The sequence below is a fragment of the Somniosus microcephalus genome, chromosome 7 (assembly GCF_052327205.1).
Source record: "Somniosus microcephalus isolate GS21.2 chromosome 7, FLI_Smic_1.0, whole genome shotgun sequence".
In the NCBI taxonomy this organism is placed as follows: domain Eukaryota; kingdom Metazoa; phylum Chordata; class Chondrichthyes; order Squaliformes; family Somniosidae; genus Somniosus; species Somniosus microcephalus.
In genome coordinates, this window is record NC_140993.1 from 238,715,377 (window position 1) to 238,729,457 (window position 14,081).

Below are 14,081 nucleotides of genomic sequence, written 5' to 3' on the forward strand. Positions count from 1 at the left end.
AATGTCTTTTAATTGTCAAATTACTGAAGTAAAAAAATTAATCTATTGTAGCCTTTTAATAAATTAACAGTGCCACAATTAATCAATTTTATTTAAAGAACCTTCCAGACAACGACCTCTTGCTCAGCGCAAGAACAGCAAAATAACTTTTCTTTTCAATTTCTATCAATTATCAATCACGAGTGCTAGTTTTTAAACTTTAGTAATTGCCTTTGCAACCATGTGGCAGAATATTTAAGATCATTTCTTTGCTGGGGAGGTGGGGTAAATAGGGCACTATTTCAAAGCAAAATGTTCCTCTTTGGGTCTCAAACGTAGGATTTATTTTAAAAAATCATTTCCAATCCACTAAGACAAAATCTTTCACTTAAATCCATGCCATGCACCCTTCTGGAGACCCAATATTTCAGTGCAGCAAGTAGTACCCAGCTGATGTCAGGTATAGGCTGAGTAAGCACTTAAATGGATCCAAAAGTAATCCAATTCCTTTAAAACAGGTTCCAAAATTGGAGGAAATTTCCTCCAAATCCATTCATTGTTAGAGATATAGTCCAATGCTCTCCTGGCTGAGCTCCTCTCTCCCTCGCCACCCGCACCCACCCCCCCACCCCCGTAAACTTGAGTTAATCCAAAACTGTGCTGCCTGTATCCTAACTCGCACTAAGTCCCATTTATCCATCACCCGTGCTCGCTGACCCACATGGGCAATGCCTCAATTTTAATACTCTCATCCTGGTTTTCAAATCCCTCCATGGCCCTGGCCCATCCCATCGCTAACCTCCTCCGGCCCTACAACCCTCCGGCATCTCTGCGCTGTTCCAGTTCTGACCTCTTGCACATCCCCGATTTTCATTACTCCACCATTGGCGGCCGTGCCTTCAGTTGCCTAGGCCTTGAGCTCTGGAATTTCCTCCCTAAACCTCTCCGCTTCTTCAACCTCCTTTAGGTCGATCCTTAAAACCGATCTATTTGATCAAGCTTTTGGTCACCTGTCCTACTATCTCTATGTGGCTCGGTGTCAAATTTTACATAGAATGTACAGCACAGAACTGGTGACTATCTTGTATTCATGGCCCCTGGTTTTGGTCTCCACAAGTGGAAATATCTTCTCTACGTCTACCCTATCAAATCCCTTCATAATTTTAAAGACCTCGATTAGGTCACTCCCAGCTTCCTCTTTGCTCGAGTTAAGAGTCCCAGCCTGTTCAGCCTTTGCTGATAGGTATATCCTCTCAGTACTGACATCATCCTTGTGAATCATTTTTGCACCTTCTCCAATGCTATATGGAGACCAGAACTGTTCACAGTACTCCCAAGTGTGGTCTAACCAAGGTTTTACACAATTTTAACATAACTTCTCTGCTTTTCAATTCTACCCCTCTAGAAATGACCAAGTGCTTGGTTTGCTTTTTTTTTTTTAATGACCTTATTAACCTGCATCACTACTTTGTGATTTTTGTATCTGTACCCCTAGACTCCTTTGCTCGTTTGCCCCATTTAGATTTATTATCCAAGCAGTATTCTGACCAAAATGTAACACCTCACACTTGCCTATATTGAAATTAATTTGCCAATTACATGCCCATTCTCCCAGTTTACTAATGTCTTCTTTTTTGATAATGTTCCTGTGAAGCACCTAGAGGCGATTTTGCTATGCTAAAGGCACTGTATAAATGCAAGTTGTTGTAATATTGTACTACAAAGTTTATGAATGTAACTAGGATCAAAGGCTGCTGACAAATTAGAGCTTCTCATCTCAAAAATTCATGGCCAAAATGTAGACCAATACAGTACTGCAATTCAGAAATTAAATTGGAGGTTGAATTTTAAATCCACATGCAGCTTCAATATTCATCTCATGCTTATCACCAACGCCATGGACACACTAACATTTGCCTTGGAGCAATTTAATGACAATACGATAAGAAATATCTAAACAACAACAACTTGTATTTTTACAGCGCCTTTAACATAGTAAAACGTCCCAAGGCGCTTCACAGGAGTATTAAAAGACAAAAAATTTGACACTGAGCCACATAAAGATAAATTAGGGCAAGTGACCAAAAGCTTGGTCAAAGAGGTAGGTTTTAAGGAGCATCTTAAAAGGAGGAAAGAGAGGTAGAGAGGTTTAGGCAGGGAATTCCACAGCTTAAGGCCTAGGCAACAGAAGGCCCGGCCACCAATGGTCGAGCGATTAGAATCAGGGATGCTCAAGAGGGCAGAATTAGAGGAGCGCATATATCTCAGGGGGTTGTGAGGCTAAAGGAGATTAGAGATAGGGAGGGGTGAGGCCAGGGAGGGATTTGAAAACAAAGATGAGAACTTTGAAATCGAGGCGTTGCTTAACCCGGAGCCAATGTAGGTCAAGTGAGCACAGGGGTGATAGGTGAACGGGACTTGGTGCGAATTAGGACACAGGCAGCCGAGTTTTGGATGACCTCAAGTTTACGTAGGGTAGAATGTGGGAGGCCAGCCAGGAGTGCGTTGGAATAAATCAAGTCTAGAAAATCTAAAAAATAAAAACATGACCAACACCCAGGTTTACTGTATACCTGGATTTTCAGGGGCTTTTGACAGGGTGCCAAACAGTGGGCCGCTTGGTACAATGGAGTCCTGTGGGATTGGCAGGTAGGTTTTGGGTTGGATGGGGAACATTCTTCTAAGCAGAGGGTTTTTATTGGTGGCAGTGGTTGGATGTGGGGACTAGTTGTTTGTCACACAGTGATTGGTGTTGAGGCCGCTGCTCTTCACCACCTTTTGTCAATAATCTAGATAAGGATGTTGGGATGGTACAGGGATTTGTGTGGGTGACCTCAGATGGGAGAGATGGATTGTGAGTGAATCTGGATTCAATGAGGGAGATAGGCCTGCTTCTGGCAGATGTCAGTTTAGTGTAAATGGATCCAGTGTTGTGCAAATGCGTGGCGCTGGCGTCGGACACGTGAGCACCACGTGGAATTGCGAGCTTGGAGCTGCTTAGGAGAGTCATCTAGGTGTTGCGGTGTACGGGTCTCGGAGTTTGTGACCAATGTCGCAGTGCTGAGGCAGGGGTAGCTGGGGTGTTAAGCTGCATCACACGGCCAATTGAAAATAGAACAGGGAGTACTGTGTTCTTGTAATGGACTCTGACTGCACCTCATCTAGACTGCTGTGGCAGGTTTTGGTCCTTTCATGGCAAGTGGTGCGGAGGCCTGGGAAAAGGGCCACTTTGTTGATACCAGTTATAAAGATCCTTGGTTACCAGAATAAGTTTGGAGAGCTGGGATGTTTTCCTCTGGAGAGGTATGCATGTCAAAGAGATTTGAATGAGATCTTAAGGTGTGATGAAGGGATTGGATAGGCAATTTGGTTTGGGAAAGATTAGGGGACATGCATGGAGTCATGTTGGATGTTCGGGGTTATTTCTTTTCTGGGGGGCTTGGGGGTGGGAAGAGAAGAAACAAAGTGTTGATGATCTTTGCAGCATGTTGCCGGCTCATGCAAACAGTCTGGGGCGAAGAACCGGACAAGTTCCTAACTGTGGCTAACATCACACCACGAAGGATGGGTGGGATATATCTATCTTGGTTACTTTTTTCTTTCCCAGGAGATTGCATGCCTGGCTACTGGCCACAGTGTATGCTAAAGTTGCACCACGACTGTGCAGAACAGGCTCACAGTTTTTCCCATCTGTTTTCATACATTCACAAAAGTATTGTGTTCTTTAGAAAAATTTCTTGGACAGATCTAGTACCTCAAAATTTAATTTAACCTGAACAAGTAGCACCAAACATTACAAGAAATTTACATAAGCCATGCATTTCCCTAGTTTAAACACCTACGCATGCCTGACAAGCACATCACAAAATGCAGTACAGATGTTAATTATTTAAAAAATTACGCCTGTACACATTACTTGTCAACTTTTCCCGTCATAATTTCCTATGTCCACATATATAGTGGAAACTGCATTATGTAAACTTGTCACATTCTTATTACATCCTCCCAGCAGTCACTGCATCTCAATTTTGCATCTCCTTGCTATCCGCCTGTACAGCAAAGAAACTCCTCTGCTTCCCAAATTTCCCTCAGTTTTGTTATTTAACTATAAATGATGGATTGAAAGTATTATATATAAAAATAAGGACAGAATTAGGACTAAAATTACTGATTTACATCCGCATGGCCCAGTCTGACTACCAGTCACCCTCCAACCCGGATTCAGTCACAAATTACACTTGGTCTATTAGTAAAACACAGATGATTTTCTTTGAACCTAATTAATATTTTGTACATCAATATAGTACATAGTGATGAATCCAAAACTCAAAACTAAATTTGGGATATTTAACCTTTGCTTTATGTCAATCAACCTACCTCTACAGCCATTACTATGACAGCTGCTTTCTTCTTAATGGATGAATTTGCAGGAAGATTTGTCAAAGAATGGATACCCATTCCGAGGCTAGTAATTGGTGGGAGATCTAGCCAGTCAGGATCACGGATTCCACCCATACAATCTTTAGCCATTGGGTAAATTGTGCCATTTCCATCCCTGAGGATGATGGGAGATTCCTAGAAATATAAAAATAAGCAATCAGAAAAATGTATTCTTGAATATGCTAAACATTAGCTGCACAAATTTCCGTACATTTCACACAACTTATAGGTGAACTGCCCATCATCACAAAATACAAAGATAGGTCAAACAGTTGAAGCACACAACAACTCGTTATTCAGTTATCTGATCTTGTGTGTCACACCAACTGGGAGAGCATATGACCAAAATGCCAGAGACTGATTCACAGTGCAACCTTACTCAACACAAAATGCTTCAGCTGAAATTTGCTATTCAAAAGGAAGCTGAATTTTAGTAATCATTTGCCATGCTCGCACATTAAGAAAAAAAATTACATTTTCCTGAAAGGAAGCAGTATGTTAAAAATTTAACTTGCCATTAAAAATACAAATATTAAAAATCTTGACTAAGGGGTCAACCATAATACCGGTGATGAGGATACCCATACTTCCTGTCCATTAATAATTTTTGGTCACACTTTTCCGTCAACATTTTCCAATGTAAATTGCTTGGTCAACATTTACCATTCAATATGCCACGTTAACTGTCATAATGTAGTTGCAGCCTCTAGGCAATAGATGGTTCTGTTGAGCAACCTTCAGCTCCATACTAAAAAACACAACTCTCTTGATTCATTGCCATCCACTAACAAACATTAGGCCTAATTCTACCAAGTCTAAAGTTAAAAAAAAAATCGATAGGAGCTATATTGTTAACAATTGGCTATCAGAAAACATTAGATTTCCTACTGCACATATAGCCTTCAGTTTTTGATTTTCAACCTCTATCTTTGGACCTGTCCCATTGTCCAACAGTACTTGTATGCTATTACAAGAAGAATAAAATTTGTAACTGTATTCTACGGAAAGTGACCCACCTCCTGACTCCCCAGAGCCTTTTGCACCATCTACAAGGCACAAGTCAGGAGTGTGATGAATACTCTTCACTTGCCTGGATGAGTGCAGCTCCAACAACACGCAAGAGGCTCGACACCATCCAGGACAAAGCTGCCCGCTTGATTGGCACACCATCCACCGCCTTAAACATTCACTCCCTCCACCACTGGTGCGTACCGTGGCTCCAATGTGAACCACCTACAAGATGCACTGCATCAAATCGCCAAGGCTTCTTCGGCAGCATCTCCCAAACCCACGACCTTTCCCACCACATACTTGGAAATATATCACTTTTCCTTCATCGTCACTGGGTTAAAATCCTGGAACTCCCGACCCAACATCACTGTGGGAGTTCCCTCATCACACGGACTGCAGCAGTTCAAGAAGGTGGCTTACTAGACCTTCTCGAGGGCAATTTGGGATGAGCAATAAATGCTAGCCTGCAAGTGATCTCCACATCCTGTGAATGAATAAATTAAAAAAACATCTGCCTCTCAGGACTTGTGACAAACCCTAAAATACGAACATACATCGGGAATGGTAGCATAGTGGTTATGTTACTGGACTCGTAATCCAGAGGCCTGGACTAATGATCCAGAGACACGAGTTGAAATCCCACGACGGCAGATGGGGGATTTGAATTCAGTTAATTAAATAAATCTGGAATAAAAAGCTAGTATCAGTAACTATCAGATTGTCGTAAAAACCTCTTTCACTAATGTCCTTACCTGGTCTGGCCTATATGTGACTCCAGACCCACAGCGATGTGGCTGACTCTTAACTGCCCTCTGAAATGGCTTAACAAGCCACTCAATTGTAACAAACCGCTATAGAAAACAATAAGTGGAAGGACCACCCGGCATCAACCTCGGCACCGACTTTGGGCACAACAAAGGCAAACCCAGCCCAGTCGATGTGGCAAAGTCCTCCTCACCAACACCTGGGGACTTGCGCCAAAATTAGGAGAGCTGTCACATGGAATAGTCAAGCAACAGCCTGACAGTCATACTCACAGAATCATACCTTTCAGCCAATGTCCCAGACTCCTCCATCACCATCCCTGGCTATGTACTGTCCCATCGGCAGGACAGACCCACCAGAGGTGGCGGTGCAGTAGTATACAGTTGGGAGGGAGTGGCCCTGGGAGTCCTCAACATTGACCTCGGACCCCATGAAGACAAGCATGGGCAAGGAAACCTCCTGCTGATTACCGCCCTCCCTCAGCTGATGAATCAGAACTACTCCACGTTGAACACCACCTGGATGAAGCACTGAACGTAGCAAGGGTACAGAATGTACTCTGGGTGGGGGACTTATGTCCATTACCACTACTGCCCTGAAGGACATAGTTGCCAGGCTGGGCCTGCGGCAGGTGGTGAGAACTAACACAAGGGAAAAACCTACTTGACCTCGTCCTCACCAATCTACCTGTCGCAGATGCATTTGCCCATGACAGCATTGGTAGTAGTGACCACCGCACAGTCTTCACACTGAGGACACCCTCCATCATCTTGTGTGGCACTACCACCGTGCTAAATGGGATAGATTCAGAACAGTTCTAGCATTCAAAACTGAGCATCCATGAGGCACTGTGGGCCATCAGCAGCAGCAGAATTGTATTCTACCACAATCTGTAACCTCATGGCCCAGCATATCTCTCACACTAACATTACATCAAGCCAGGGGACCAACCCTGGTTCAATGAGGAGTGCAGAAGAGCAAGCCAGGAGCAGCACCAGGCGTACCTAAAAATGAGGTGCTACCCTGGGGAAGCTGCAACACAGGACTACATGTATGCTAAACAGCAAAAGTAGAATGCTATACAGAGCTAAACGATCCCACAATCAACAGATCAGATCAAAGCTCTACAGTTGTGCCACATCCAGTTGTGAATGGTGGTGGACCATTAAACAACTAATGGGAGGAGGTTCCATGAATATCCTCATCCTCAATGATGGTGGAGCCCAGCAAGTGAGTGCAAAAGACAAGGCTGAAGCATTTGCAACCATCTTCAGCCAGAAGTGCCAAGTGGATGATCCATATCGGCCTCCTCCTGATGTCCCCACCATCACAGAAGCCAGTCTTCAGCCAATTTGATTCACTCCACATAATATCAAGAAATGGCTGAGCACACTGGATACAGCAAAGACTATGATCCCTGACAACATCGCGGCCGTCGTGCTGAAGACTTGAGTTTAAGTACTACCCCTCTAGCCAAGCTGTTCCAGTACAGCTACAACACTGGCATCTATCCCACAATGTGGAAAACTGCCCAGCTATATCCTGTCAACAAAAAGCAGGACAAATCCAATCCGGCCAATTTCTGCCCCATCAGTCTACTCTCAATTATCAACAAAGTGATGGAATGGGTCGTCAGCAGTGCTATCATGCGGCACTTACTCACCAATAACCTGCTCACCGATGCTCAGTTTGGGTTCCGCCAGGACCACTCGGCTCCAGACCTCATTACAGCCTTGGTCCATACATGGACAAAAGAGCTGAATTCCAAAGGTGAAGTGAGAGCGACTGCCCTTGACATCAAGGCAGCATTTGACAGTGTGGCATCAAGGAGCCCTAGTAAAACTGAAGTCAATGGGAATCAGGGGGGAAAACTCTCCACTGGCTGGAGTCATACCGAGCACAAAGGAAGATGGTTGTGGTTGTTGGAGGTCAATCATCTCAGCCCCAGGAGTTCTGCAGGGCAGTGTTCTAGGCCCAACCATCTTCAGCTGCTTCATCAATGACCTTCCCTCCATCATAAAAAGTCAGAAGTGGAGATGTTCACTGATGACTGCAGTGTTCAGTTCCATTCGCAACTCCCCAGATAATGAAGCTGTCCACACCTGCATGCAGCAAGACCTGGACAACATTCAGGTTTGGGTGATAAGTGGCAAGTAACATTCGTGCCACACAAGTGCCAGGCAATGACTATCTCCAAGGGAGAGTCCAACCCCCACCCCATGATATTCAACAGTATTACCATCACTGAATCCTCCACCATTAACATTCTGGAGGTCACAATTGACCAGAAACTTAACTGGACCAGCCACATAAATACTGTGGCAACAAGAGCGGGTCAGAGGCTGGGTATTCTGTGGAGAGTGTCTCACCTCCCGACTCCCCAAAGCCTTTCCACCATCTACAAGGCACAAGTCAGGAGTGTGAGGGAATAGTCTCCACTTGTCACAACACTCAAGAAGCTCGACACCATCCAGAACAAAGCAGCCTGCTTGATCAGCACCGGCGCACCGTTGCTGCAGTGTGTACCATCTACAAGATGCACTGCAGCAACTCACCAAGGCTTCTTCGACAGCACCTCCCAAACCCGTGCCTGGGAACACTATCACCCACAAGTTCCCCTCCAAGTTACACACAATCCTGACTTGGAAATGTATTGCTGTTCCTTCACTGGCGCTAGGACAAAATCCTGGAACTCCCTCCCCAACAGCACTGTGGGAGTACCTTCACCACACGGACTGCAGCGGTTCAAGGCAGCAGCTCACCACCACCTTCTCAAGGGCAATTAGGGATGGGCAATAAATGCTGGCCTTGCCAGTGATGCCCACATCCCAGAAACGAATTTAAAAAAATGACGTGCAGGAAAAGCCCAGCTGGTCCAACAATCCTACCCCACATCACAATGGGTCAACTTTCCATTCCCCCCTCTCTCACCCCCGTAGCCATGTAATCTCCTGAGGCACAAAAAGAAAAGAATGATTAATTTGATTAATGCCTTGCTATTGACCAATTGTGAAACGATCCCAACTGTGCGGCACCAAATCTTGGACAAGATTGTTTTTTTGAAAACAAATGATCCAATTCCCCCAACTAGAATATTGCAAGATTTTCTCAAACTTTCTGTGCCAAATGAATTTCACTACTCTGCTCTAATTGACTGGAGGTCTAGGTGTCTGCTTTAGCCCCTTATTGTTCAGGGAATTCAGAAGAAAGTTTCTTACCCAGAAAGTGGGTACCATATCATGACTATAAGGGACTTGGTCTTTGATTTGACATTGGGAGGGGGTATTGATGAAGTACAGGAAAATCACCCAATAAAAATGCCAACACAAGGGCTAAGATTTCTCAAAAAGGGACAGTACCACTGAACGATTTCCAGCAACTAAATTAACTTATGCAGAGACTGACTAAGTGAGGAAGAAAATGCATAATCCAAATTATTAATATTTTGTTCATGGGTGACACTTACATAGGATATACAGCACAGAAACAGGTAATTTGGCCCAACCAGTCCATGCCAGTGTTTATGCTCCACTCGAGCCTCCTCCCGTCTTTCCTCATCTAACTATCAGCATAACCCTCTATTCCCTTCTCCCTCATATGCTTATCTAGCCTCCCCTTAAATGCATCTCTACTATTCACTTCAACCACTCTGTGGTAGCAAGTTCCACATTCTCACCACTCTCTGGGTAAAGAAGTTGCTGCTGAATTCCTTATTTGATTTTCTGGCAAATATCTTATATTGATGGCCTCTAGTTTTGCTTTTCCCCACAAGTGGAAACACTCACTATCCACTCTATCAAAACCTTTTGGAATTTTAAAGACCTCTATTAGGTCACCCCTCAGCCTTCTCTTTTCAAGAGAAAAAAAGGGACCCAGCCTGTTCACCCTTTCCCGATAGGTATACCCTTGCATTTCTGGTATCATCCTTTTAAATCTTTTTTGTACCCTCTCCAGTGCCTCTATATCCTTTTTATAATATGCCGGCCATATTTGTACGCAGTTCTCCAGTGTGGTCTAACCAAGGTTCGATACAAGTTTAGCATAACTTCTCTACTTTTCAACTCTATCCCCCTAGAAATAAACCCTAGTGCTTGTTTCTTTTAAATGGTCTGATTAACCTGCATCGCTACTTTTTGCGATTTGTGTAGTTGTACTCTAAGATCCCTTTGCTCTTCTACCCCATTTAGATTCTTATTTTCCAAGTAATATGCGGCCTCCCTATTTTTCTTACCAAAATGTAATACCTCACATTTGTGTGTTGAAATTCATTTGCCAATTATATGCCTGTTCTGCAAGTTTATTAATATCTTGTAATTTCCCTTTTGAAATCCATGCTGGCTATTCATCATTATTATATTTTTGGTTTCTAGATCTTTTATTTTCCCCTTCAGTAGGGATTCCATTATTTTTTCCTACCAACGAAGTTAAGCTGACTGATCTATAGTTCCCTGGACATGTTCTATCTCCCTTCTTAAATATAGTTATTATTACATTAGCTATCCACCAGTCCTCTGGCACTACACCTTTTTCTAACGAATTATTAAATACGTGTAATAGTGCCACTGCCATCTCTTCCCTAGATTCTTTTAAAATGCACGGATGTAATCCATCCGGACCAGGGATTTTATCCCGAGTTTGATTAGTTTATTTTTCCTCTATTTTTAAATGCAGTTATCTCATTTCTAATCTTATCATCCGTATTCATGTCTACCTGATCGGTCTCCCTGGTAAATACTGAAGCAAGTAATTATTTAATGGCCCTGAAATTCGGGTCAGGGGCTTCCCGCGGGTGCAAGCCCCCGGCCTGCACTTACCTACCGCGCCGGCCATTGAGCTGTGGGCCCGTGTGGGATTCCGATCCTGGGCCTCCTCCAACGGCCAGCACGCAGTGCTTGCGTATCCCAGGGGCGCAGTTAGTTCGATGTGTCCCCTGGGATCACGTGGGCCATGGAGCCAATGGTAGCAGGGAATGCTTCATTCATAAGTTTGACAGACCTGTCAAACCTATAAATACTATACGCCCCAAAACATCACTAAATCTTCAAATAAATTTTTTAAAAACCATCACAATTTTAAACTATAAATTACATGAAATAACTATTTTAAACAATAATTTAAATTTTTGAAAAAATTAATTACATTTTCTAACGGGGCTAAAAATAAACTTACCTTTCTTTAAAGCATTTAAAAATAATAAACTTGTGGGAAAAATGTTTCAATTTTAATTAATTCACCACTTACCTTGTAAAAAGCAGACTTTGCGACTACTTTTTACATGTCTAACTTCTGGAGTCTTACCCTCCCGGGAAAACCTGCAAAAAAAAACGTAAGTTCGATGCGCACGCGTTCGACCTCTGAACCCCTTCTTTCAGGGGAATGGAAGTGCCGGTTTCCCGCGCATGCACAGTGCATGCACAAAACCGGCACTTCCATTGGGCTTACGGGCGAGTACCCCATGCGTACTCACCCGTGGAGACCCGAATTTCTGGGCCATTATTTCTGCCATTGCTCTATTGCTGCTGGTGATATTATCCTGTCCATCCCTTAGTGGCCCTATTCCCATCCAGACTTTCCTTTTTTTAAATTTATGTGCCTGTAGAATATTTTACTATTTTGTTTTATGTTCCTTGATAATTTAATTTCATTGTTCCTCTTTGCCTTTCTATTTTTTTTGACTTCTCTAATCTCTTTGTATTCTCCCTCTTCATGTTTTCCCCTGCTTTCCATGTACTTAATGTATGCCTCTTTCATTACCCTCCATTTTTCCCATCTATCTTTATTCATCCATGGTGTCTCAATAGTGTTTATCGTTATTTTTTAGAATATATTTTTCCAGGACTCTGTTGAACACCGTTTTAAATGTTTCCCATTGCTGTTCTACATCATTGTTTGCCAATGTTGATGTCCACTTTATTTCCCCCGAGTTCTATTCTCAGCTCCTCAAAATCAGCTTTTCTCCAATCTATTACCCTGGTCTTCGTCATACTTATGTTCTTCTCAATTATCTTAATGTGCTATATTATGGTCACTATTGCCTAGATGTTCCCCTACTTTTACTTCTTATCTGCTTCTGGTTCATTCCCCATTACTAGATCCAGCAGCGAATGCTCCCATGTCAGGCTCTTGCATTTTGGGCTAGAAAGGAGTCCTGTACATATTGTAGCAACTCCATTCCATATCCCCTTTACCAACTCTTCTGGTCAATTAATATCAGGGTAGTTGAAATCTTCCATGATTATTATTATTTATTTCCCTAATTTGTTTGCATATTTCTTCCTCCACCTCCCTTCCACTATTAGGTGGTCTGTAGACCACCCCTATTAGTGATAGCTGCATCACTTTTTCTATTGCCATTCTGTTATCCCCAATAATTATAGCAACTCCATTTCCCTTTTCCACCCCGCCTATCTTTTCCAAATGTTATACCCTGCAATGTTTAATTCCCAGTCATATCTCAGTAATCCCTACTACGCTCCTCGCAACGTATTATTGCCTCCCATTCTCCTGTTTTATTACGTATACTGTGTTAAACTGTCTGTACAGCAATGCAGAGTGGTGAGAGTGTGGAACCCGCTACCGCTTGCACGTGGCTCAGGTAATAATCCAGAGATTATTTCGCACAAGGTCCTGCTTTTTAATTTAGCTCCCAACTCCTGATACTTCCTCAGCAGGACCTCCTCCCTGTTCCTACCTATGTCGTTTGTTCCGACATAGACCACGACAACTGAATTTTCCGCCTCCCTTTCCAAATTTCTCTCTAGCCGACACTGGCAAAGCTGCATTTATTACTCATCTCAAGTTGCCCAAGAGCATACTACAGGAAACTTGAGATTAACCGGCCCCAAAATAACCGGAAATGTCGGTTAACCGGCAAAATTCAGGAGTAGGTTCAGGTAACTTTTATTACTTGCCTTGCTCCATGTGTTGCTGTGCAAGGGTGTGGCTGCAGCTGTTGCTAAGCTACAGAGACGCTTGCAACTTGTGGCCATTGTTTTGAACCCGTTGCTAAGCAACAGGGTTTGTTGCTTTATACGGAGCTCTCAGCTCCGTATCTTTCACTATAGCGTTTGGTTATCCGGAATTTTTGATGAACCGGCACCACGTCGGTCCCATCCGTGCCGGATAAAAGAAAGTTTCCTGTACATAGCATGGGACTACAATCACATGTATGTGCCACCAAGTAAGAGTAGGAGATTCCTTTCTATGAAAGCGATAGTGAAGGAATTGACTTTTTACAACAATCCAGGCACTTTTGTTATTTTCTGGGGCCTGTCCAAAAGTTACCAACTTTATTAAATTCAATTTCACAACTTGCCATGGTGGATCTAAATGCACAGCCTGTGGCTTGTTCGTCCAGTAACAACCACCAACCTAACTAATGGTTATGCTATTGGATTACAATCTGTGAAGAGATAGCAAATTAAAACAGTACATACCTGCCCAGCTGTGTAAATTGCCACATTGCGCTCATTCTGCCCAAGGAAAGCAACACCGCTTGTAGGAAAGTTATGTTCTTGTTCAGCTTTTCCTGTAGCTAGGTCAAAGATACAGTAGCGTACCCAGCTACCCGTCTTCAGCACAGTATGAACACCTAGTCGAATAGCCACAATAGATAGTTAACTCATACACTTATTAGGTGACCATCTGTATGAATTTATCACAATTATATCAACTAACAACAGGTTCAAATTACATACCAAGCCCTGTTAAAAATTACTGTTTGCATTTTGACCATAATCTTAAATTGAAGAGTTAACATCCCCAAGCAACTAATTTTCAAACAACCCGTCAGTTATTGAGCAAGCTTGCACATGGCTTTTGGCTTCAGCAAGGTACTGGAAGGCAGCTGGAACCTGTGGTACCAAACCAGTCCTTTATTTAGGTGT

At 43.1% G+C, this 14,081-nt stretch overlaps 1 protein-coding gene across 10 annotated transcripts in view; it reads right to left on the reverse strand.

Annotated features, from left to right (window-relative positions):
- The window catches only part of ubr5 (ubiquitin protein ligase E3 component n-recognin 5), a 167,358-nt gene that overhangs the window by 83,493 nt on the left and 69,784 nt on the right, over positions 1 to 14,081 (reverse strand). For all 10 annotated transcript variants that reach the window (XM_085993475.1, XM_085993473.1, XM_085993472.1 and 7 more), the window contains 2 exons: positions 13,632 to 13,786; positions 4,357 to 4,554 (listed from right to left, as the gene is read on the reverse strand). In XM_085993475.1, the coding sequence (XP_085849601.1) occupies positions 4,357 to 4,554; positions 13,632 to 13,786 (353 nt within the window). The remainder of the gene's footprint in view (positions 1 to 4,356; positions 4,555 to 13,631; positions 13,787 to 14,081) is intronic.